Here is a 26934-nt window from a genome sequence, read left to right as displayed (position 1 = left end):
CAGGTGGGCTCGGAATCGGAATTTTTAACATAATTGGGCTCTCTGTTAAAAATTATAATTAATAATACAAAAGCAGTGGGATCAAACTAATTATAAGGCTAGCCGACAGCCAAATTTTTAATTGAATCGCGTAACAACTCTCGCCAATCATATTTTTCCAATTAATTGCGAATAATATGTTAGGCGTTTTCAATAAATTATTATCAGTTTAATATTGTAAAATTTTTCAACACAAATGTTCATAAAATATGGAAATATTTTCAATATTCATTGGTGAAATATACTCGTATCTCAGCCCACATAGTTGTGGGTCAGGTTAGGGTCATCGGCTCCCTGAGGCGCCTCCAAGGCTGCCGTCCAAGGAGGCGGTGGCTCTTGGCTATTACTCGGAGTCGGGGGACTTCCGGCACTGCTCTCCATGATCGTAGGCATGTTGGGTGGATGGGGGTGATTGATTGAGGTGGCCGGAGGATCCACCCGTTCCAGCAACTGGGTGAAGCTGCCGCCAATCATGTCGCCACCATCACCCCTGTGCTTGACACTATGGGCGGATCGTGAAAGGGGACGCCATCTGTTCAGTTTCTTAGAGGCGAGCCGTTGCAGTGGCGGTGTCCGGGTGCCCGTTTCCGGCCCAAAGGCTCCAGCTGCCTTGCTTCCGGTTGAACGCTGTTCCAGCAAAGTGCTCACCAGCTTGTCCAGTGCCTTGAGGTCCACGTTTAGTTGGGAATTGGGTATGGAGTTCATGCGGCTGCCGGAACCAGAGCTGGTTTGTCCAGGATCCCCGTCGGTCTTGAGGCGATTGAGTCCAGCAATCCTGGCCAGGCGTTCAGTGAGCTGAAAGGATAGAAAATGAGAAAAATTATAGGCTTTTTTTTATCATAGATGTTCTAGTAATTAAAAATAGTATGCCCTTTTAATCTATTGTTAACCGTTTCTCCCAGTGCACCATTAGTCATCAATTGTGAAAGTTATATTGCAGCTCCCTGGAAAGTCGCTCTGGTAGTGATACTTAAGCTCAGCCAATTAAACTTTTCATTTCCCATATGCGAAATTACAATTAAGCAATAAAAACTAACGAAACTTGCCCCTAGGCCGTGTGGCAGCCACAGAGCAAGTCTACAAGGAGCCAGGCCAGAGGAAGAAAGGCAATATATAGTTGCGCAGGAGAAGGCTGACTGGCTGGCAGGTCTGTCAGGTCGTTGCCAGGATCTCCACCGCCTCCGCGAATCGTCTCAGTGGGTGTGTGCGACTTTAATTGATGTTTCATTTCCGTTGCAAAGTGCTTCCGTTTTCCTGAACGGCGCATCCGCCGTTTGTTTTGTCCAAAGTTGGAGGGAGCTCCACTGTCGACCTGGTAATTGAGTATCAATGCGGTTTTAAGTGAAAAATGCTGCCAACCTTTGGCCTCCATCCAGGGTCCTTCTCCACTCTCCAACAACCCATTCCACCCACCATACTCAATGGCCAACCATTTCCGTTTTTAATCTTTTGCCTTGATTTGCTCGCTTTCTGTTCCGTTTCTCGCAATTCGTTTTCGTTTTCATTTCATGTTTCTGTGTTCTGTATGTTTTCCTTTTTTTTTTCAATTGCCTCGTGCTCCATTCAAATGGGGTTAATTGAGTTTTAGTGGCCGGGACTCACTTTAAACTGATTACAAGCTGCCAGAAGGCGGCAGGACGAAAGGGTAGCCGGGTGTAGGGTGTACGGTGCCTGGTTTGTGGTAGTAGGCTTTGCAAGTTTGTTTTGCATCGCACTCGGTTATTTCGTAGCTACAGCTACTACTGTCTCTCTCGAAATATTTGGAGCATGTCAGTCTGGCAGCCACTCGAGCCCCGACCTCCAACCTCCTCGCTCCTGCCAGGACCTCGTCCTGGAAACGAATTAATGTAAAAGTTGATTTGTGGCAATCGACGCTTGGATGGCTTTTGAATGTTTCTTGCCGGCGAGTTTTAATTGAAGCGCCCGGGCTGCCTTGGCTCGTCAGCTTCTTAAACAGGAAATTAAGAAAGTTTTTTAGCAGAAGGACCTATGATTATGAATTCAGGCTTGTGGAATACAGGACTAACATCATTAACAGACTACGAAAGGGTGCTCCTTGGCGCTAATTATCGCCTGTCCTGACCTGTTCCGTAGTCCTGTTCCAAGAAAAAGCCCAATCGTTACTAAACTGAACTGACACAGACTTGAGTGAAAGGATCAAATGCACAAAGCTGCAGCTTTGAAGGGCTTTTTGCCCCACAATGACAGATATGGTCCAGTGGGTCTACTACTTTCGGCCATCGCCATAAAAACCGACAGGAGTTTATATCTCATCTTGCTTTCTTCTTTCCTGGCTTAGAGTCCTGCGAGTCCAACAGGTTCACTTCGGCTTAACTATAAATCTTACATCATTTTCAACTACTAGCCAGTTTCCAGGGATTGTTGTTCCTTTTTCTCTCCACTCTCCACCCTCCTCCAGAAGCTCGCCCTCTCGGAGATGACCTTTTCTTGGCTGCATGCTGCCTCCTTGATTTATGATCTCCCCAACTTGGTTTATTGTCACTGCTTTTGGGCGGCATTTTTTTTCCAGCCATGCACTTTTCTTCTGCGGCCATAGTGCTTATCAACTAATGATTGAGGTCACTTGGCCGCCCTGTCTGCTCTCCGCTTTCGACTCCGTCCAAATAATTGCCCGTAATTAAGCTTAAATGCTGTTTGTCAGAGGACTTTGGGTCAGTCTCCTGGGGTTCTGTGCAACATGAAAAATGCAATTTCAAGTTACTTCCGGATCTCTCGAATCCTTAAAACCATGGTTTTTATTTTACAAAATGAACAATTACGTTGGATGGGCTCTGTTTAATAAAGCCATCCCAAGAGGAAACCTCTACCTCTGTAGATGGGACGCATGTAGACGCATTTTCAAGGGAAACCCTTGGATTTTGTCTCAGGATGATGGAGAATCGATCTAGAAATCGTTTAAGGTATTCCGCTTGAGAATCGGATGAGAATTGGGGAAGATATAGTCATCACTGTGGACCCTATAGGGGAAAATCGCATTTTCAAGGGAAACCCCATCTCCCCATCGAAAAATGGACAAAAAATCTAAAAAATATTTTGTCTCAGGATTTTGATGCAGAATGGTGGAGAATCGATCTAGAAATCGTTTAAGGTACTCCGCCTGTTAATCGGATGAGAATTGGGGAAGATATAGCCATCACTGTGGACCCTATAGGGGAAAATCGCATTTTCAAGGGAAACCCCATCTCCCCATCGAAAAATGGACAAAAAATCTAAAAAATATTTTGTCTCAGGATTTTGATGCAGAATGGTGGAGAATCGATCTAGAAATCGTTTAAGGTACTCCGCTTGTGAATCGGATGAGAATTGGGAAAGATATAGCCATGACTGTGGACCCTATAGGGGAAAATCGCATTTTCAAGGGAAACCCCATCTCCCCATCGAAAAATGGACAAAAAATCTAAAAAATATTTTGTCTCTGGATTTTAATGCAGAATGGTGGAGAATCGATCTAGAAATCGTTTAAGGTACTCCGCTTGTGAATCCCCATCGAAAAATGGACAAAAAATCTAAAAAATATTTTGTCTCTGGATTTTGATGCAGAATGGTGGAGAATCGATCTAGAAATCGTTTAAGGTACTCCTCTTGTGAATCGGATGAGAATTGGGAAAGATATAGCCATCGCTGTGGACCCTATAGGGGAAAACCCCATTTTCAAGGGAAACCCCATCTCCCCATCGAAAAATGGACAAAAAATCTAAAAAATATTTTGGGTCTGGATTTTGATGCAGAATGGTGGAGAATCGATCTAGAAATTTGAGGTACTCCGCTTGAGAATCGGATGAGAATTGGGGAAGATATAGCCATCGCTGTGGACCCTATAGGGGAAAAATTATAAATCATAGGTCATGGGCCCATTGGCTACCATATAACTGAAAAATCGGAAAAAGGATAAGAATAAGGCGATAAATATCCAATCTAGAAGGTATATACAAGGATATACAAGGGTATATCATCTTCGGTTCCTCCTGAAGCTAGCTTTCGTTTCTTGTTATTTGAATTTTTCAATCACTGAAAATTTTAGTTGCAAAATGAAGCTATGGCTTATAAAGAGATTAAGGACTAAAGAAATCCTTACCTCACCGGCAGCATTGCTGGAGTAACTCATACGCTTGACCTTCTTGAAGGTGGCATCGTTCTCAGCCTGGGCTAGAGCTCGTTCCAGGGCGGTATCCATCTGGGCATCGCGTTCATTTAATCCCTGATAGCTACTGAATAATGGAAAAATACAAAAACCTCTTTATTTTATGTATATGTATGTTTAGGGTAGTGTTAATTTCATGCAACAATACCGTGAACTTTCAACGAGGCGTTAGAGTGGAATGACATTGCCTTCTATTTACAAAAACATTTATGGTTTTTGCATGTTTTGTGTAAACAAATGGTGGCGGTATTTTGTGCTAAATTAAAAAGCTTATATCGGTGTGTTAATTTGTAGCCTGAATTTGCATTGTTATAACGTCCATCACTAGTATTCTCTATTTTTCGTTGTTGCAGGTTTCAAAATGTTTATTTTATGGTCATTTACAGAAAATGCTCGATTTCAATTTGCCTTTTGGGCAACCTAAATTGGTCCTCGGATATGAAAACATATTGATACACTTGTGTTTTAATTTATTTACAAATAAATATAAAATTGGCAAAAAATTGGGTAAAATTCGTTTGACAGCTGTTGCAATTTGTAGCAGTTTTTACCCAGAATTCCCCCAGTTTGTCATATTTTTGATTTCCCTAAAAATTCCATAAATACCAGGAGTATGATTTCAATTATGCGATAAACATATTTTTTTTGGCTGCAAAGTATTTATTTATGGACTAGGCGGGACCTTTGCACTCCTACGACATAAATACCTTCATTATTTACCTTTTCAAATTGCGTTCAAGCATTTTCGCAGACAAATGCTGCGAACGCTAAATTGACTTGCCCCCAGGACGTGATACCGAGTGCGAGTTCAGGGCCACATGCCTTGTATACACACTCGGGCTCAATTATTCAACAAAAAAAAAAAAATAAACGAAATTGTAAAGGATATGGGAAATATGAGAATTGGTTCAGGGGCGGTCGGTCCCAAAAGAGTTTCGATGCATAGTCCTTCATGTGTTTTGTACTCACCCGCTGAACTTGTCCCTGCCTCCGGCTCCGCCACTCGCACCACCTCCTCCGCCAAATATGCTGCCACGGGCGCGAGGATGCCGCATTGTTGAGCGATTCGTTTTTCGAACAGTACGAAGATCTGTTTCCCAAAATCTGTGTCAGATAAGAGAAATATAAATGTTACAGATATTCATGAGTTAAATGCACAATGGAAAATTAGGTCCTGAAAGTGAAAGCTTAGTTAGCTTTAGCTTTGTTTAGCTTTAAGAGATTTTTGAAGAAATTCCCGCCATGAAACGCCATTATAGTACAAATTACAAAGTATTTTTTATGGTACGAGCTTCATCTTAATAGTTTTCTAACAAATGACTCTCCTTTTACTATTCGATGTATGTATCCCTTTACTCCCCCTCAAAGTTTTCAGTGTAGAGAAGCTGTAAAATTATATTTTGAATGATTGGCAACGCACGACTCTTTTTCTGTGAAACTTTTAGTTCAATTTTACGCAAGTTCCCATCAGGAAAGTTTTTCTATTATAGGAAATAACCTTTGGGCGATCGGAGGACTTGTCTGACTGCCTGCAGGAGCCGTTGTCCCCATTCGCTCCACTGTTCTCAGTCCCATCCACTGACAGAAAACCCATAAAAATCATTTTGAATTGTCGGAGACAAGAAATTCGCAACCATAAACCGCTGTCAAAAGAAAACCGCAGCAATGAAAACAAAAACAAATTCGCCAGAGTCGGCGGACGAAACTCTGGCTATAGCAACAAATAAATATGAAATCATGCACTTTATGCGTAATGCAACAGCCTGAGGAAAGAGTCCGGGATTGGGCCGGGGAACTCCCTCTTTTCTTTTTATTTACACAACCCTGTTGTGTCGGACTGGGTCTAAGTGCAGCCCAACAAGCGGGAGAGGAGGATAAAGTATCACAGGATTGTTGGCCAGCTGGATAGCTTTGCTTGCAAATTTACTCAAATATCCATTCTGTCTAGTGGCTGGCTAATATAAAAATCTGATCCGGGCACTCAAGGGTCAATATGTGAGCCAACTAGGAGTGCGTACTTGCACAATATACAGAAAAATAGCAGGCTCCTGGTCAAAACAAGTGTATCCCTTGCAAGGGTATAGGGCAGAGAGTACACACAATTTCTAAAAGCTACACAAACAATCTAAACAAGCGAGCAGACGAGCGTGAGTATGCTTAAATAAACGTTGGAATAGTCACAGGACATTCATACATATGTATATGTGCACACCAAAAACTATAATAATAAAAAAGGATGCCAAAAACGGGGAGAAGCAGTAGCGGGAGTAGAAATAAAACTGTAGCACACTTTCGCGGGCAATGTTGACAACTGGGTTGGACGGAAGCCCTCGCTTTAAGCAATTTAATGCGCCACTTTGGGAAATTAAAGGCCGCCAGCCGGGCCAGGCACATGTCTGGCCTCGGCCTCTTCCAGGCACTCAGACACAGACTCAGACTCAGACTGGAGCTTATATCGCCATTTGTCACTCCAGACCCGCGATGGAGGGCATTCATTTTCATTTAGATTGCCTCGGCCAGTCGCCCGGCCAGTCAGCCACTCTCCAAAATAACAAAAACAACAATAAAAACAAGAAATCAGTCAGTTAATTACGCGATATATCATATTTGAGTGAAGCACTTGTGCCGACAGGCTGCACGCTGTCCGACATAATTTCAGGCGCTCAGCCCAAAAGGCATGGCTGACAAATCGCCTGCCCTGGAAGGCACCGAAACAAGGAAATCCTTCTCTCCTAAATGACAGCATCGCCACATAACCCGAGACTTGACTAAGCGTTGGCCTTTTATTGATTTAAATGTGCTGCCTGCCAAGTGTCAGGCAATATAAGTTAATTTCCCCAGCCATTTGCTCACACGTGTCGTTTGCTGGCCTGGGCTTTGCGGCCCTAACTAACGTATCTAAGATTGGGAAAATAAACAAGTAAACAAACTAGATTTATTAACTTATCCCTGATTAAGTCAAAGTCAATATTGATGTAATATATAAAGAACAATCTGCTGGCTAAGAGATCTGAATTTTAAATGGGTTTGTCAACAGAACAGAATGGTCAAAGTAAATGTTGCGATGCACTCGAAACTCTAGAGCCCTGTTGTGTCCTGTCTGCGTCTGGGTCTGCGTCTGTTGTCGTTATTAATTACACTTACTAATGGCCAACTCTGTCCAAGCGAACATAACGGAAATGATAAGCTTAAAAGCACTTGCTCCCTCGTCATTAAACACACTCCAGCGCTTTGCGCGCTGTGCAGATTTTTAATTTTCTGCTATTCACACACAGAAAGTATTTGCCATTAGGGTGGACTAAAGGTCCTATTCTATATTTTACTTTAAATTTAAAATTGAAATGTTACTTTAAATGTTTAAAACGTTGATTTTAAACTTACTTGCGTGTCTACACTGCGTATACTTGTTGAAAAAAATGGCTGAATGACTGCATATGACAACGTGGCGTATGATTAATATTTGAATTTATTTTATGGTATCAATTAGTTATGGCACAAGGGCATATCTATTGGCAGCAATGTTATTAGGTATCGAGAGAGGAGATACCGATAATATTTTGAATTGTTAATGTTAAAATTTTTTTTATTTATTCCTTACTTATAATAAACCTGACAAGATGACCACATGGCGTATTACTAATATTTTCTATAAAAATTTCACAATAAAAAAATCTTTAAAATTTTAGTTAATTTCTCATATATGTATGAGTTGATTCACCCTAGTTGAACCCCAGAAGACACATCGACTTCATGTCGCCAATGACAAAAAAAAACACTATATTCTTGAAAAATGGCAAACAATGTGTTGCCAAGAATTGACCAATACTTACCGTTTTAAGTCCGGACTGGCTGTATACGGCGCCGAGACCTCTTTAATCTTGAGAACGATTATGGCCGTGATGAATATGCAAATCACATTCACAATGGTCAGGCAGGCGGAAACAATGCCATTGATCAGGAACTCCGTGGGCAAGTAGTTCGTGTAGATGAAGGGATACGCACTGGTCGAGTTCATTGCCTCGTTCTTCAAGTGTGGAATCCGCTTCTCCGGATAGATGAGCCAAATGCAGGCCAGTGACCAGAAGAGACCCTGCGGAAGAGAGCACAAGCGGAAGAAAGTGGGGACTGAGTTGAGGCGGGTTGGAGCGTGACTTTGAAGTTGTCATGGTCAACTCTTGTGGTCCAGTTCAGTTCAATTTCAGTCTGGTCTGGTCTGGTCTGATTCTGATTCTGCTTTCGAGGTCATAAGGTCGCCGCGTGCTTAGTTCCGGTTAGATGCCGCTGCCGTTGGCATACCAAGTAGTGGCTGTCCGGCCTTGAATTGTTACTTTACAGGACAAGTGTGTGTGTGTGAGTGTGAGGGCGTGTTCACACAAGCACACATACTTGGGCACAGATGAGAGATGAAACTTCATTGTCGCATTTTCTCTACGGTCTCCTTTCTGCCTTTCGCTCATTTTTTTTTTCGATTTCGCTTTTGTGACGCTCCTCTCTGCTATTATAAATTATAATGACTCAGCACATTGCTTAGTCGGAACGGAAGTGCGTGCGAATCCGATATGTATGAGGGAATACTCGAGGTTACACAAATAGGTATAATTTATAAATTAAATAGGTATAAAATATACTTTTTTAGATAATTTTACTAAACTCAAGCAAAGCATTTGAAATAATACTTCTTTATTCGTCCCTATTTGATTGACCACCACTATCCAATATTTCAGCAAATCTTTTCGTGTGTGCTTGTTTTTCCATTTGTGTGCGAGCTCATGACTTTTCTTTTCCTCGACTTACTTTCTATTTTCGCTATTATTCGAATTTACGACCATTTCTGGCTAAATTATTGCGTGCTCGGATTCGAAAGCGAGAAAGGCGGAGAAGCTGTAGAACGTTTTTGGCATTGGCCGGAGTTCATTTTGGCCAGGCCACATAAATAAGGTCGTTCGCAATTTAATAAGCTGAAATTAAGAGTTGCAATTATTGTGCCATCGTCTTGAAACTTCTCCTTATTTTCTTTTAGTTTAATCTCTATATGTAGGGGACACCTCGGGAGAAATGTATGTAGCTAACAACTACTTGAAATTACTCATACGCTCTGTTGGCCATGCTATTGCCTTAGGGTCCCGGCAGCAGGGCAATTAATTGTAACACGCTTTTTGCTGCTTGCAGTTGCAAGGAAAAAAAATATAGGAAGAAAACATGGACAAAGGCAACAAGCTTCAGTGCGTGCCACTGATTTATGCAGCTCATATGTACATACACAAGACGAGGATAAAGGACAGAGGAGCTAAAGGATAAAGGCAGTCGGAGCGACACTTGCACACATGCTCGACCGCAACAGCCGCCATGATTAAGCGATTTCGGCGCCATTGTTTTAGCCGGTTAAAGTTCGGTAGCTGGTAGTCGAGCTGTTAGTATGCCCCCATTAGCCGCCAGTGTCCATAATTCGCCTTTTGCATCATTTTGTCATGCTTGCGGCCTATTCCCCATACTCCCCGCGAAAAACCCCCTCTCGGCGGCACGCCTTTGTCCTCCCTGTCAGCATTGATAAATGTCAGGCTGTGCTGACTGGGCCGCCGTTTGTTTGCCGGTTTGTTTGTTTGTGTGGCACTTGCCACGCCGTTTCCTCTGTGCAAGTTTTTGTATGCAACGTTTCCCTTCGGAGCCTTTCGTATTCTTCTCGCTTTCTGGCTTCCCCCACTGCCTCTGCTGGCTTTATAATTTTACGCAACATCCTGACTGCAGTTTGGGGAACAGAAGTATGTACGTAACAGGCTGTGCCGGCTGCTCCTCCGTTTTGGATTCGCAATTTGCACTTGAAAATTGGGTCGAAATTTATGCACTCGTTGCGGTTGCGCCACACAAAGTGGGGAAAAACAGCTGAGAATCGGATGCCCCCGGTGGCATCTCTTCTTCGTACTCCTGCGGCGAGCCGTTTCGGGGCAGATTTATGGCCAAAAGTTTTTGGGCAATGCACTTCAGATTAATCAGCAAATTGTATTTTCGGCCTAATTTATGGCCAAATTCACTTGAAGCGCACCCAGCATCGCTAGAAGAACCCAAAAATCCTAACTGACCATGATTTCTATTTGGCCTGGCCAATATAGGCCTTCCAGGTCCTTAAAACATCAACTTCTGGCTTAGAGCCACTCGGAACTTTTGCACAATGTTTGCCGCATTTGAAATATATAGAAAATTTTGTGGCAAAATAAACTCCGTCCTGATCGATATGGACTAGAAGACTCAAGTGGAGTCAAAACTCGAGAGCACATAATACAATATAAATGAGAATTTGCGTAATTTTCCATTCGGCTGACCAGAGTGGATTTTTTGATTGGAATGTTCGGTTGCTGTGCTATTTACATTTGAAGGAATGGATGGAGTCCCGCTGCCATAAATATTGCTGGCAAAGTCATTTCCGGCACCTGCTCACTCATGATGAAATATCAACTGCGCATTTGTTGCCAGTCGTTCGAAGGTCGACGAGGCTTTTGTTAATAGCTTGCTAATGGGAAGAAAATTGCCACGAGGAAGCCTCTTTCAAGGACTTGGTAGGTAGCGTTTTATAAGTAGGCTTCTACAAGTATGTATCAGTTGCCATATTTGTGCATATTGATGTTTTGTCACTTGATGTGTGTGTCTTTGGATTCCGTTGTTTGGCTCACGTATCGGCTTACCAATTAAGCCAACTTCAGGCAGAGATTTCCTTAAGAACCTGACAATGTAAACATGGTAAACTGAGAACTCTTGCTCGGTTTTGAATGCGTAGAATCTGCTATTTAAAGCCATACTTTCCGCTTTAATTTTCTGTCTAATGTATTACTTTATGCATCACAGCTTGAATTTAATTTATTCAATTACGATATGATAATTAATTTCTCTCACCCTAAATTAGGCATCTGATACCATTTTTTTTCAGAAATTTTATTGTAATTCATACACAGTAATTCAATTTTATGGAAAAAATAAAATAAAAATATTTTATCTAATATTTTAAAAAGGATATATTATTCTTAAAAATCACAACAGAGTTGTCTCTTTGATTTTATTGAACTTTTTTGGAAATTAAATTTGTGTTTTAGTATTTTGTTTTACTTACACAATTGACAACCGGTGGCAGGAGGGAGGCGGATATAGCCACGCCGATCAAAGGTCCTGCAGAGCCCTGGAGCAAGGCCACGGCCACGCCTGTGCCAGATGTTAACGCCCACAAAACGCCCATCCAGAGGGCGCGCACATTGCCCCTGCGAATCGAAGGGGAAATTATTGAAAAATCAACTGTGAAATGGACAGAAATGGGGTAGGTGGAGGGAAAAAGTGTAAAAATTAATTAAAAACACAACAGCAGGCAAGTGACAAATGTTGACCCGCCCGCTAAACGGGCCACATCCGACTCAAGGTGGGCAGTGGGGCGTGGACGGTGGCCACTGCAAATTAAGTCACTTCAAGATGAATGTTTGGGCAGAAAGGACGCCTGGCGCTGACACTGCTTATCTGCCGTTTGGCGTGTCGGGGTCAGCAGGTGGGCCGAACACTTCGTTCGTTGGTGGCGCCAGGTGATGCTGATTTCTTTTTTTTTTGGGAGGGTTTTTTTCATTCAAAAACCTTTGGTATCCTGCAGGCCGCGGAGATTTTTTGACACTCGCGCAAGTTTGTCAAGTGTCAGCGGCTTTGTTATCGCTTCCGCCAACCAACCTGGTCGCCCAGGGCCTGTCGAGTCAGAAGTCAGAGTCATTTAATGGTGAGAAATGTTGGCAAACTTTTCATTGCGCTTTGGCTTTTATACCCTTCTTAAGGGTATTATGATTTAGGCCCACCCGGTCTGAACAGCAAAAAGTAAAGCCCATGATTAGTCGTAATTCTGGCGCAGTCAGGCGTCCCAGGGTGGTGCTCTAATGAAGATGAAATTTAAAGTGGCGTCTTAAATCGTTTAATACTAACAAGAGAAAACTTGAGTTAAACTTTTAAACGTTTAAGTGCTTGTGCCAGAAGTGCCGACTTGCTGTATAGCTTATTACTCATACGCAGTGGTGGCTTGGCTCATTATAAATATGTAAACTTTGTAAAAGTCTAGTATTTCAATACATTTTCTGATATTTTAACATATCAGAAAATACCAATAAAATTAAAAACCTTTTTCCATGGTCCACCCTAGTAAATATTCGCCCTTTATCTTCAGAGCAGATTTTCTTTATGTCGCTTACTTTTAATCCCAGGAATCAAAGATTCAAGGGCGCAAGGGTATTTTGGGATTTGGCTAGTCCGAGTTGTGTAACTCTCTCGTTTCTTGATTCATGCACCTCATTTGTGCCCCTACCTGCCTGCCTATATATGAAAATTTGGCATTTTTTTTTTAACCTGGGACCAACTTTCTCTGATTAATGGCGCTTTTACTTTGCTTTAGTGTGGTTTTTGTGTGTCGCCGAAAAGTGTGAGTTTTATTTATGGATCCGCCGCAGTTTGAGTTATACAAGTATTTAACTTTTATGCATAAAACAACTTTATTATATGCCGGCAATTTACGCTCAATTATAGCCCCAAACAGCATTAGCCAAGTCCTATAAATTTGTTGCAGCAAATTGTTTACGGTTCCTGCCTCGTGTAGATTGAAAACAATGCTAATGAGCCTCCAGCAGGATCGAGATTTTTTTTCCTTCTTTTATTTTGATGTGGGTCGGAGGACCCTGGGAACTAGATTTCAATGTCGGATAAAAGAAATCATTAGAAATAAAGAACGAACCTTCGTCGCGAACACAGAATCCCCTGCATTGATGCATAATTTTCAGAGGATAATGGAAAATGACCAGAACAGACGCTCTGCTTTTAATTGCGATTCCCTTAACTATGCTGACCTGACCGGGGAGATTTGTTTTACCAAGCTTTTTAAAATGTAATAATCAACACACTGCTGTGGCAGCCACACTCCTGGCTGTCTGGCTGTAAAATGTCGTGCTAAAAACCCAGTAGATACTTCATTCCTGGCTGCTGCAAACCAGACGATATCCTCTCTCTCTACTCCTCGTCCTCTGAAAGGTGGTGGCCACATACTATATCCCCCCGGCGACATTTGCACTGATTATTTTTGCCAGTTCGCATGTGGCATTTGCCGACAGTTGCAACATTATGGGCGTGTCGCCACGCCCATGCAGTAAAGTAGCATAAATTTAATTTGTTTCGGTGTTGCTGTTTATGCGGCCACTGGCAAAATGTTGGGGGCTGGGCCGCCAGCTAACTTTCTAATTAAAATAGAATAACTCAAAGGCTTCTCCTCTTTCAATTTAATGTAATTGGGGTGTCCTTTTAATATAAAATTAATGTATGAAAGGGCGAACAAATATTTACATTAATGTTTTCGGTTAAATGACAAAAGTGTATTTATATTTTAAGTTCAAATCCTAAAGCTATTTAAATAGCTTTGTTGAATTATATTGTAGAGAAATCAGAATCCTTATTACTTTATATCACTTTATAGGAATTTGTTTATTATTAATGAGTTCAAAAGAAATGAAAGGCTTTTATGCTTGAATAGAAATGGGAATTTTCATAAGAAATTTCAAGGAAAAAGATTTAAAAACCCTCACATTCATTTGAGGAAGAAAAGATACTAACCCTTTGAATACCATTTATTTTAAGATTTAAAATTCATGTACAAAAATTTCTTGGAAGACAAATCAGTCTAATTATTGAACAAACCAATGAGCAAATCAACTCAAGTTCCTAATTAACCAAATTTACATCAATTGATACTAATCATGCTGAGCCAGTATTGGCTCTATTGGGGACCATCTTTGGTGGATGAGACGGCATTTTGGCCTTTGTCCAGTCCAGTTGCCAATGAAGCGGATGACAAGCCTATATTTTCACGCGCCACGTGACACAATTATAGAGTCCAGTGAGCTATCACAAGAGGTCGGATAAGAATGAGCATTCGAAACTCACGTTGATTGCATGCGAGGTGATGGGCACACGCAATCTGAGGGAATTCATTATGTGGACACACGAGTATTATTATGATGGAGAGATGGAGATGTGAAGATTGTGATGGAGATGTACTATTTGCGATGCCTAAGGCAACAATAAAGCACAAGTAGCGTCCATAGGCTAAAGCCACTTAATTATACAGATACGTAACACTCTCCTATATATGTATGTATATCTATTTAGATGTCAGGCTCTACTCGGTATTGTCTATTGTCTGTATTATTATTTTAACAATTTATTTTGTGCAATTAACACAATTGCCGACACACATTCATTTCACGCAACTTCCGGCAAATTCTGTGGCTGAGCTTAATTTATTGTTGCCGCCGTGGGGGCGTGTTTCGACGCATTTCTAAGCCTATTGTGAGCCGGGAGCAGTCCTGGAAGAGATTTACACAGACGGCGCGTGGCGACTTAAAGATTCCTTCGTTCGTTTGGCAAAAAACGATGCCATAATAAATGTGTGCTCATATATATAGGACTCAAGTGACTGGGCTGGGCTGTGCTGTGCTGTACTCGGTAGAGGATTGTCCCAGAAAGAGCCTTGAAGGAGGCCTTCTAATGAGCACACGCCTCACATTACCGCCGGTCGTGAGATTATTTGAATTATTTGCAAGTAATTTGTTACATTCGCACTCATAGATTTACCAACTGAATTAAAGTAGTATCCCCCAGCAGCAAGGGCTAAGCAGAGGGCTTCACGAGACACTAGATAATTAACATGCTTAATGGATTTTGGATTTTCGGCAAACTCCTAAGTCACTTTCGAAAGTCTAGGGATTTTCTAGGGAGACTGGCCCACGTCTTTTGTTTTTTGGCAAATAAATGATGTGGGGTAATGTGTCTTAATTAATATTTGGAAATGGATATTGTCTGGATCTTTTTTTATTACCCCAAACTTTTTAAACTTTCTTGATAAGCAAAAAGTTTTTAGAAAAAAAGGTTCAAATCGATAACCTGACTCTTAATAAATTTAATTGCGTTTTTAATCGTAGGTGGTGATAAATTAAAACAATGAGTTTACTTAACAAATTAAATAAGCTATCAATTTTCAATCAAAGTTTGGTTAACTGAATTAACCTTATTAAAGGACTGTCCTTGATAGACAGCTGTCTTTCATTCTCGTTTAATACTTTGCGGTATTGGACATATTTTGTCGTTCACAGATCTGCATGAAATGCAAATAATAAATATCTTTTAATTAAATTCTGCATCAGTTTGAAATATCAATCGAATTGTGGACCGCAACTACTGCAATGCAATGTCATTCAAATTTGATTAGGGCCAATTCGACGATGGCCAAATGACGGAATTAATTTATTGTTCCTGAGTGATTTGAACGTGCGGCGTTTTCCCAATCTACCGCAATTGTTTGGTTGATTGACTTTGATTTGGGACTTGTTTAGGATTGTCAAGGTATTTGCCCGCCCCGGTTTGACCTTACCTTCCACGCATTTCCTCTGTTGGCCAATCGGAGTTCTGGCCCCATGGCATCTCGGTGGTGCCCAGGATCAGGCCGAAGATGAAGCCAAATAGCAGGGATATAAACATGCCAAGGGCCAGGCAGAGGAAGCCAACTTTCTGGAATGAGCAGAAGAGTGAGAAAATTAAGAAGGGGGACATCGAGTTAAATGCCGAAAGGAACCCGACACTTTAAGCGATAATGTTGCATACTTTGAAGCGCCCCAAAGATGAAAGTAGCATAGTGGCATCGTGGAATAGTAGTGGCAGTGGTGGTGGTGGTAGATTCGTGACATGTTAACCCAAATTTGCAGCCACGCAACTGCAAAACTGTTGTTGGCAGCTGCACACACAAAAGAAAAATGCTCTAATGTCAGCCACATGATGTCGTCTTGGTATTCCAAGTCAGAACGATGGGTTGGTTTTTAGGGTAGGGTTGGAGTTCCTTCACACCCTCTCCTGCTACTACACTACTACTACGACTAGTAGTTTTCCTCATTTCCCCTCGTTCACCAGTCAAACACAACTGGCAACGCATATAAAGTAACTTGTCTTGAGGCTTAAAGCAGCCGACTAACAAGCTGCCAGAAAATATTCTTGCCAGAGGGAAAGTTTCAAGTAAATGCAGTTTAAAGAGTTTACACAACAATTTAACCAACTGGCATTTAAGTTGCGGGTGTGAAAACTTTTTGCTAATTTCTTGTTTATTGTTTGCTCTTCTATTTTCAGGTATGTTGTATTCGCACACATCAGGCCACCCATCGGATCAGCCCACGGGGCGTATGCGTAATGCGCATTTCGCACACAAATTATTAAACATTCGCAACTGAATCATCTTTTTTAAATGGCCTGCAAATATTTACAGAAATGGAAATTCAATAACATTCAACTATTCACTCGCTTCCTGCCGCACATATCGGGGGTTCCGGGAAACAATTTTTTCACTAGCAATTATTTTTAATAGCAGGCCATCAATTTTGACTGCTCCATTCAACGGAGTGTTATTTCTCTCATCGTTTGTAATTGGCATTTTTGTGTGAAAATGTTTTAACGCGGCTGCCTATGAATTTTGGCCACAAGCATTTTCATTGGTTATATAAAATGGCTTTTTAAATTATGTTCGCCACAGCACGTGTGTCTGGCAATATTTTGAAGCTGAATTCCTTATAGTTTGAAATATTTCTTCATTAAACACATCATCGAGAAACAATCAAAATGCTTAAACTTCAAAATATTCAAAGCATTTGACATTTAATAAAATAGTTAAGATTCAGGATGTCCATCCTGAAGCTTGAAATGAGTTTGAAGTGAAAAAACTTTAACATTTTAGAGACCACAACCTGAGCTTGCTATTTCGAAGTCCTTCCTTTTTGGGCCACAACCGATTCACCCTTTGGCTTTATCAAAGATTATGATGACGCAGCCGGAGATGGAGCTACAGTGCCTCACAAAAGGAAGGCCACAAAAAAGATGCACATACATAGTATAGTGGCATGTGTGTATGTCGTATTCATTTCAATTAAAATTTAATTGAAGTACACGACGCAGATGTCAACAGCCGGCAAGACACCTGGAAACACGTGTGTGTGTGTTCGTGTGTTTAGCAGACCAGGTATATGCCAGGTATGAGCCATTGGTGTGCGGTGTGAAAATTGTGTCAGCAGACACCGGGGCTGACAACAAGTTGCCTCTGGGGTGGTGGCCACAAAACTCACTAGCTCAGCAGTCTCTTCATTAGAACAGACAGGACACGATTATATATACTATGTTCCTTATTTTATATATTTTTATTTCACTCTACATGTTTATATTTCTATTTTGTTTATTTGTTGCTTCTTCTATATTCTATATTTTATGCCACAGAGCCTCTATTTAACGCTTCGCCGGCACATTAAGTCGTGGGTTTTGGATTTCCTGAAGCGCAAACCACTGCCTTTGATTCGGGGAAACTACAGAGACCGACATTCTTATCTCAGACGATGAGCAATAAGGCGGCTTTGGCTTCTCCCCCAACTTGGTAGTGACAATTATGACACTTTGGAGAGCAGCAGCTGCCTCTCCAGTCTGGCTGCAGTTAAAGTTCTGTTTTATTGGCTGAGCTCTGAATGGCGGACCTAAGTGCTTGGTCCTTTAATTCTAAGTAGCTTAGCCGGGGTTTTCTCACTCACCTGGTTGAGGAAACCGCCACTCTGCGGTCCCTCTTCACAATGAAATACTCATAGTTTTGAGGCAGCATGGCTGAGTTATACAAAGTGCAGTTCTCAGACTAAAAAAGAACTCCAAAAACTTTAAAGAATCCTTTTGCCTAGTTTTTGAAAGGCTTTCCATTAAAACAGAACCAAAATACAAATAAACAAAATTATATGGAATGCCCGCTGGCATTCAAAGAATTTTTAAACCCAATCCATTTGCCTGTTTCGGTGTGAATACAAATACTCAAATCCTTGTGGTATGCTGCCGTTACATCTGTATCCAATTTCGGAAAAAAACATTTAAATATTTCATATTGCGCCACCCTTTTCAAGCCAGATCTGTCAATAAACAATTCAGCAACTTTGCCATTTACCACAAAAGCGATGCAAATTTGCAAAACATCAAGCGCTATGTCGCTATGCATTTGACTGAAATAACCCATACCAGGAGTAGGACCCGGACCAGGACTCTTTCCCCCCAACTCGGAGGACAACCTCCTCTCCTATCAGTACCGGGCTAGTATTCAATATTTTCGCATATTTCTGTTGGCTGGATGCGAATTTTGACAGCTGGCACAAAGGACATAGCAGACGGACGGACGGGATGGGCATACCAATTTTCGGTGCAATTTTTATTATTTTCCAAATGTCATTTGCTCATAAATCACTCACAAGAACGAGTCTCACACATAGTAGTAGTGCAGAGCAGGAGTGTTGACGATTTCATTTAACGCGCATCGAAATGGGTGCTACTTTTTTTTTTTGGCCCGTTTTTGGGAGTGCTATTCCATTTTTCAAACTATTCCATTTTTTCAAACTATTCCATTTTTCACTTCAGTATTGCTCAGTTTATTTTACGCTTTTTCTGTTTTTCACATTTTCAAATTTTTTCCTTTCGGGATGGGTTCCTTTTTTTTGACCGGTGGTTTGAATGGCTTTTCGGGGAGCTATACAATTTGTTGGTTCTGTGCAAAAATGGGCTAGTGCACCGAAAAAGCCACAACCACCATATGGGGGAAACAGCACTTACCATTAGTTCTTTGTCGGAGATAATTGCGCCGAATGTTATCGACATTACGGGGCCCATAAGTGGGGAAACTAACATGGCTGCCACTATATTCGGAGCATTATTCTCAACCAGACCAAGGGCTGCCAAAGAACTGCAAAAGGAGTCGAGTGGAAAGAGAAAAAATATATACTATATAGAAACAGAAGGCATTCTGGCTCCTTTTAATGATTATTTTTAATGTCAGACCAACGTCAGCTGTTGGCATATCAATTTTTATAAAGTCTTCCGTGTAGTACTTACTCGGCGGTAACAATTAGCAGGAGATAGTCGAAGGACAGTGATCCTCCGGCCCGGACTCCGTCCACCACCTGTTTGACGGTTAATTTCGATTTAATTGATTCCACAAAATTGTTCCATTTCGAGGCATCCTCGGCTTCCTCGCTATTTCACAGACAGGATAACGCCAGAAGGAAATATAAAATGGAAATGAAAATGGCAGTTAAACAGAATGACTGTTATGTGATACAAAGTGGCTAATGTGTTCAAGGATGTAATTGGTTTCATTGAAAATTAAACCAAATATGGTTGTTGTAGGACCTAGTCAAGATTTCTTGTTTATTTTCCCTAGATTTTATTAAAAGCTTATTTTATAAGCAGCCTGGTGATTAGAGTGTGTGGCTTCAATTACTCAACCATGGAGACTCCCTCAATTGTCGCCCCAAAAATTAACCACAAGCTAACCTCAATTACGAGCTCATCAGTTATGCACACAGGTAGTCCTGTGCCTGTGACAATTGCTTGCCAAGAAGTCAGCGTGTGTGTATTTACTGTCGGTTGTCGGCTTTGCCATTTTGGATGAAAGCACGCCCATAAATTGTGAGCACACAGTGGATGCATTTAACCCATGGCGAGGGTTCATAGTTTGAGCACCTTCTCCTTGCCCCTTTCATATGCAAATTTAAGCATTTTCCCCCTCATTCCAAGTAGCTCATAAGTCTGCCCCCGGGCCCCGAGAGTAATAAACTTGGTCCTGGTCCAAGGCCCAAGGCCCAAAGCTCAAAGCCATCTTCCTTTTGGCTAGACGAACCATAAACCGTAAACCGTGAAAAGGAGGGGAAAAAAATGGAAAGCCAAATAACGATCTCGGCCGAAAGCCAAAGAGGCAAATGTCACGATTCCCACGGCCGGACGAAAGTGAGTGACTAAGTCCTTGAGTCCTTGAGTCCGTGAGTTTGAACGAACGAGTGCAAGTGAAAGTTAATGAAATGACTGACGCCTTTGACACGTACGAGAACACCTGAAATTAGTTTTCAACAAAGCGACAGCTGTGGGATCCTGACAAAAGACACTTCACTGCTAACGGGTCCTGCACAAAGCCAGCAAATACAATACGGGGGCGGAACACAATACGAGTGCTTCTGCTGCTGTTCCTGCCACTGAATCACGTGCCCCCCCCTTCACAGAGTCTAGTTTGTACCTGTAGACTTACCTGTAGTCATCTCGCATGTTGGCCGCATCTGTGATGGCATCATAACTAACGCTGCAAGGCAGAACACTGCGGGAAAATTTTGATAAAAGCATAATGTTTTAGAAAAAGCATATTAAACAAAAATACTTTAATATAATATTTAACTACTAACACACCATAATGTCTACCTATGGGTGCATAAAAAAATGCATGAAACATGTACATAAAATTAAAACCAATTATTTATCGAAATATATATTATTATTTTTTTATGTGCAATTTAAATTGAAATTTTGTAATCGCATATCAGTTGGAATGTCAAGCCTCGGGTATTGACATTGCCACTGATATGCGTTGATGTTTGGTAGGAATAAGCAGACAAAGATCCTCGGATGTCTCAAGTGTAAGAGTAAACATGAATTATAGATTACTTGGAGTGGCACTCCATCGACTCAGGACTCAGTGCATCCTGGCAACACCTTCTTCTTAATTAAATTTCAGCGCATATTAATCAGCTTAAGTTCTACTTTGTCTGCAGGCTACTCAGCAGGTCCTTGAGGTCAAGGAAGCACATCTGCTCTTTGGTCTTGTGAGTATGGTGGAGACTACCATCGCACCTTCACCTGCATTTTAATCCCTTTGCTTAATGCCATTAAATGATTATCACACCTACTTATTTTCATTCTCACACTTCAGTTTAAACGTGCCATTGTCCTTTCATTTTTAATTTATCGTCTCTATTGTTGTTTAATTAAATTTAAAGAGATTAAAGTGCCATGTTCTCTACATTACTATGGGTTAAGGAACGTACTTCAAAGGAATTGCATTAGCATTATAGGGCACTTGCGTTTGGGAAATGGAATCCGTATGGCCCGCATTCAGCTGATGCCAAGGATAATCGACTCCTGGTGCTTCCGCTAGAGGGATTTCCGCCTACAAGCAATCAAAATATGGCATTGGGACTCCCTTTGGCCGGTCAGCCTTGGTACCCCCATCTTTCTGCATTTTTATTGCATTTTTATTAAAAGCCAGGAGACACCCACTGCCCGAGTTCGACCAGCTGTTGCGGAGCTCCTTGACTTGCCCGGCACGTTTGGCGTTTGGTGTTAGGACCGTGCCTCCCATCCTCCTATCCCCCGTTTCAATGTCTCAACTTACCTGACACTGGAATTCAATTTAGTGCCAATGCCCAGTTCCGTGAGACAGTGCAGGGTGGTCTCGCAGGCGGCTCCTGCCTGCAGCGGGAAAACGACGTGATGGAAATAACCTTTCTTGCTGGTCGTCCAAGTAACGTGCTCAATTTCAAGCTTGACAAGTAACTCCTCAAGTACCTGTGCGAACAAGAGAGGAGCAACAGCTTAGTGTGGCATTTTCATCAGGCTTATGGCTTTCAGCTTTTGCATTTAATTGGATCGCCAGGGAATCGTTTTGAATCGGAAAGATGGCTAACAAACTGGTGGCGGGGGAATGGGATTCTAGTCAAAGTATAACTGAAGGCTGACGGATTGGCGATTTGTCTTGACCTTGGCCGAAACGGTGCATCTAGCCATCAATCTTCACATTCCGGCAGCTAAGCTACCTCATTCATCAGTATAATCTTTGGCAAGGATACAATTCGGAATACAACCTTTTACGCAGCGCGCTCGAGTCACGTTCTGACCCGCTAAGTGCATCCCAACAAAAGGACCCCGCCAGCCATCCTTGTGCCAGTTGACAATCGGTGTTGTACACAGAAACATAAATGTTTAAGATTTTTTGAAACTAGTAGATTTAATTTTTCATGACTATGGTTAGAGTTGTTTTCTATCAACGAAAGTTTTGAAAAAACATGCTTGAATGATTTCTTTTAGGACCAAGCTAAAAATCCTTTTCTTTTGACCTTTTCTGACCAACCCGAAAATAATTTCTGTGAATAGAGTCATAACAACACTTCAAGATCAAAGCATTTTTCTAAGTGGTAACAAATAGATTTTGATTATTTACATCAGATTTAACTTAGAGGTCCTTTAAGTCATTAAGTCAAGCAAATAATCCTTCATAAAGACAAAAATAAACCCACACAGCAAGATTTTTGTAAATTAAGGCACAGCTTCAAAAGGTTACCCTAAGATTTTCGTTTCTGTGTAGCCATTCGCACTGAAAGCTAGTATCCAACCCCTTATCCCTGTTCAAAACGCACACGAAAATCAACTTTAAGTGCTTGGGGAAGCATAAAGTCCTGCCCACTTGACCAGTGTGGAACAGGCACTTGGAACAGGACATTGGACATTGGACATTGGAAAACTTACCTTTTCAAGCGGCACCACTAAATTACGGCTGTCCAGCGGGCCGGCCAGCGTGGTGGTGTCAGGTGCTCCCTGGACCTGTCTCGGACCAAGTGCCGGTCCTTGTGCTCCATTGCGCTTAGGAGCACCGCCCACATGACCAATGCCAGGACCTCCGCCTCCTCCCCGCCGATACTTGGCCACATTCTTGTCACGTAATTCAACTTCGAGTCGTAGTATTGCGTTGTTATTCTCCGGAAGATTGATGTTCAGATTATTGTTGCCACCTCCATTGCCACCTGGACCTGGTCCGGTGGCGAGCTGGACCACAGGATGGCCATGATGTCCTGCCGATGCGTCCACTGGGGCATTATTTGAAGTACCTGGTTTGGGGTTAATGAAAAGGTGATACGGCCGTCTACATAAAGCTAAGCTGATTTGGCATTAAGAAGGATTCTGGCCACTCCATGAATGGTGATGGATATGGAAATGGGAATGGAAATGGTGAAGAATCTATGGGAGGTGATTAGTATATGGGGAATCTCTGAATGTCTACATTAAATTTTTGGCACAAAATTTTAGCATTTCTGTTTGGATAGGCCAGCTTAATTCCAGCACTGATTAGTTAATTCACGGCAATTGCACTATTTATATTGCAATTAGTGCAAATTGTTGTGATATTTCGGTATCCAGTTAAGCGTTTAGCAAATATTTGCTTTTTTGTGCTTCTCTGAGCCAGAAACCATGGCTAAGCCTAATTTTGTTGCAAATTACGCTAATTAAATGGCCGGCTATCGGGCTGGACTAACAAATGATTGTAGCTATGCAATTATACAGATAACTTGGCTTTTTTCGAGTGTGTTTGAACAGGAGTCGTCAGTATTTTTTGCAGGACGATTCTAAGCTCCACTTGCGCTAAATAAATAAATAAAGTGGCAGGCGAAAAATCAAATCAAAGTCTACAAAAACCACACAAAGGATCACAATTTATTATGCCAACAAGCGAGGGGCCAGACAGACATCGAAATGTAATATAAATCCCGCCACATTGACAAATGCCAAAATAAAGCTTAAATGCGCTTAGGGCAAAAGCCGTGATGCCAAGACTCGGGACCCAGCACCCAGGACTCGGGACTCGGGACCCTTCTTGTGTGTGTCTGAATTTGTTTCGCATAGTTTCTCTAGTAGAGAAAAGTTCCCCAAAGTCAGCTAAATTTTTCGCCATACCCCACCTGACCATTATTTCGTCCTTTTTGCCTATTTAATTCTGTCTCGGTTCCTGGCATTCAATGGCTCCGTTTCAGGTTGCCATGGAATTGAGAGATTCGTGATTTATGTCTGACACCTATGAGCCAGGCTGCTCAGCGATTCAACCCAGAATGCATGTCAATTTTCTCCTGTTTTTTTTCTCCCTCCAGACTTTTCTTAAGTCTTTTTGTTTGCCTAAGTATTTGGCACACTTTAAGCTGTTGCCAAGGCCAACATTTCTTGCCTGTTTTTCAGCGCAAAACATTAAGATTGTCTTTGATTTTTCCACGTTTCGAAGCCTAGATACCCTAAGTCTCACTTATCTCACTGATATGTGATATACCTTCGTCCAGGGTATGGAGGTAATTTTTGGTTTATTTCTCAAGTCGAAGCAACTTTGTTCACGCCCCTGCCACTCCTGCAGAAGCCATCAGGGACTACCATCATCCTTCCAGGATGCTTCATTGTCATTATCAGACCGAGGCTGCCATAGTGACAAACTAAATTAATGATGATTTTCTTTGATGGCTTTTGCCATCGCCTTGTTTTGTATTTAAATAAATATTTGATTAATGCTCTTGCTTGAAAACGACTCTTGCAAGCCTGTTTTTGTGCCCATCGGCCGGCCCATCGGTTTTTGTAAGATGCCATATTTACTCTCGCTGCCATTTATTTCATAAATTATATTGTTTTATGGGTTTTTATTATGTGCTTTTTATCACCACTGATTGTGATAAATGATTGTTACATGAACCTGGTGGTGGTGAACGTTGAGTCTTAGTAATTAATACTAGGATGGCTAAAATTTCTAAAACAGTTTAGGCCCTAAACTTTAGGGTACTTGGTTTCAGGTAAGTCTCTTTTATTATTTGGTTGGTGGAGAAAGCTTTCATTTTTGGCCAGTTAATAAAATACTTAATTAAATACTTAATAATACGATATTCGAACTTTTCACTTTTTATTTTTTATGGAAAAAAGTTAAGTTTTTAATAACAAGACAAAACAGGATAATAAATAGTCAACTACCAAAAGATAGTTTGTATTTTAGAGGTTATAAAATATGATTTTAGTTTCTGTATTAAATATTTTATATTATTTGGCTTATTTCTATTTATTTTTAAAATATTTCTGAGAAATGCTACCCCTACCAATTACCACTTAATTTTAAAGAGGTGCCTATTAGCTTCAACTTGCCGTGTCTATATTTTGGCGGAACCTTCCTAGTACTAGGTACTCACTGACTCCTTCGACAACCAATCTCGTCGTGGCTAATTAAATTTTAATATTAAATTTTTCGGGCTGTGAAATGTGCTACGTTCGCTCGGCATCCGCTTGTAAAATTATCTTTTGCCGAAAGTTTCTTCCGAATGACTTGATGGTCTTGGTGCTGGTGGTGGTCCTGGCCTGGCCTGGCCGCAAACCCGGTCGGATACCTGAAGCACTCTCGGAATGCGAAACAAAAAACCTACTCCCACGTGTGCTCTGTCCGACGGGATTCATGCAACATTCATGGCAAGCTCTTAGGCCCGAGGAAGCACTTTTACGATGTCATAAAATAATTAATAACGCCACTAAACAACGTAATTACGCGCCTAAGCCAAAGCATAGAGGTATACGTTTATCGGTATGTGTATACACCCTCATGTGTGGTGTGGTGCGGCGTGGCACTATAGGAAATTTGACCACTTTTTCTGGCCAAAAATAATATCTCAAGAACGAAACAAAATATTTAAGTTCTGATTTTTGATTTGAGTTCACATGGTCAATAGATTTAAAATTTAAAAAAAATGTGGGCGTGGCACCGCCCACTTTTTAAGAAACACATTCTAACTCAAAAACTATGCAAGATATTTAAATTTTGATTTTTGATTTGAGTTTATATGGTCAAAAGAACTCAGAAATGAAAAAATTGTGGGCGTGGCACCGCCCCCTATTTAAAAATAACATGCTAACTGTTCGGTTTTACACTAGTCTCACAGCTAACAGATTTGCATTCAAGGTGATGAGGTTGCCTCCTTAAATTATGAATTTCTTCGAAAGTGCATTAAAGGGCATATTCATATTTCACTCATTTGAAGAAAATTAAACAATCTACAACATGGACTAAATTACATTGTCCGACTCGGCCAGACTTGGTTTAAATCTCTTTTTAAAAATGTGATTTTTTTCTAAAAATTTCTTTTGCTAGACTACTTACATTTTCACTTTATTAAAAAGACAACACAAGTTTTTTGGACACTTCACATATACGAACACATAATACAAACCACATTGAAAAGTATTCATTTCAAAACTTTTGATTTTGTCCATAAAATTTTCAGTATTCGTCTTTTTAAAATCGCACCAAAAAATCTTAAATTCTAAGCTCATGCAAATGTTAACATCAAAGGCTGTTTTTAACAGCTGATTTCTTCGCAGTGGCGCCATCTATGAAAATTTCTTGTATGCAACATTAAAAATTAATCTATTGTGAATGATATGCAGTTAAAATTATTTTAATCTTTTAACTTTCAAAAAATGGTTTTTGGCCAGAAAAAGTGGTCAAATTTCCTATAGTGCGTGGTGTGGCGGGGGAGTGGATGAGTGGGCCAGATTGTGTGGTGGTGTTGGTTTGCCGACGCCTAGATTAATGCTACAGTTTCGTGTAAACAAAATTGCAAGTTTGTATTTAATTAGGCACAGGTGCTTATTCAATTTGGACTAGGTGGATGGGTGGGATACAGTATACCCCTTGTAGCCCCCGCTACTTACCGTAAATCAGCTCACGTTCAAAATTCGCCGTCGGCACAACGATTAGGAAGACAACTCCGGGCATCCTGTCAACGGCTGTCCTGGCGGTCGGTTGAGCCGGCAAAACGATAAGACCAACCTACCAACCAAAAAAAAGTGGCCCGTTTAGCTAACAAATTGTAATGGCCCGGCCAAGACTGGTGACTGGAGATGGAAACTGTGACTATGTCAGAGGCTGAGACATTAATTTAAATTCTGTTGGCCAAAAACTTGGCAAACCAACTTGGCTGAGAACTTGCCAACGCCTATGTATATCTGCTGTGAGTGCATTTTAAACTCTAGGAAACTGCGAAAAAGAGAGCGTTTTGTTTTGCATAAGC

At 41.2% G+C, this 26934-nt stretch overlaps 2 protein-coding genes across 5 annotated transcripts in view; one reads left to right on the top strand and one right to left on the bottom strand.

The window, feature by feature from the left end:
- Positions 1 to 26934, top strand: part of LOC108124411 (uncharacterized) — a 105452-nt gene that overhangs the window by 41248 nt on the left and 37270 nt on the right. The window lies entirely within an intron of this gene.
- Positions 187 to 26687, bottom strand: LOC108124414 (uncharacterized). 2 transcript variants are annotated; one of them, XM_043212692.1, is made up of 12 exons: positions 26576 to 26687; positions 22601 to 22959; positions 21471 to 21643; positions 20334 to 20399; positions 19145 to 19285; positions 18866 to 18995; positions 15627 to 15763; positions 11301 to 11445; positions 8032 to 8291; positions 5171 to 5305; positions 4136 to 4268; positions 187 to 834 (listed from the first exon to the last, which is right to left on the bottom strand). In XM_043212692.1, exons 1-12 carry the CDS (start codon positions 26637 to 26639, stop codon positions 292 to 294), a joined length of 2286 nt encoding a protein of 761 aa, XP_043068627.1. In that variant the 5' UTR covers positions 26640 to 26687; the 3' UTR covers positions 187 to 291. The 2 variants fall into 2 exon arrangements, with proteins under 2 accessions (XP_043068627.1, XP_070133301.1); XM_070277200.1 differs by lacking the exons at positions 187 to 834; positions 8032 to 8291 and having other exon boundaries at positions 4200 to 4268.

Source organism: Drosophila bipectinata, chromosome 2L (assembly GCF_030179905.1).
Source record: "Drosophila bipectinata strain 14024-0381.07 chromosome 2L, DbipHiC1v2, whole genome shotgun sequence".
Classification (NCBI taxonomy): Eukaryota; Metazoa; Arthropoda; class Insecta; order Diptera; family Drosophilidae; genus Drosophila; species Drosophila bipectinata.
This window is presented reverse-complemented; position numbering and strand designations above follow the sequence as displayed.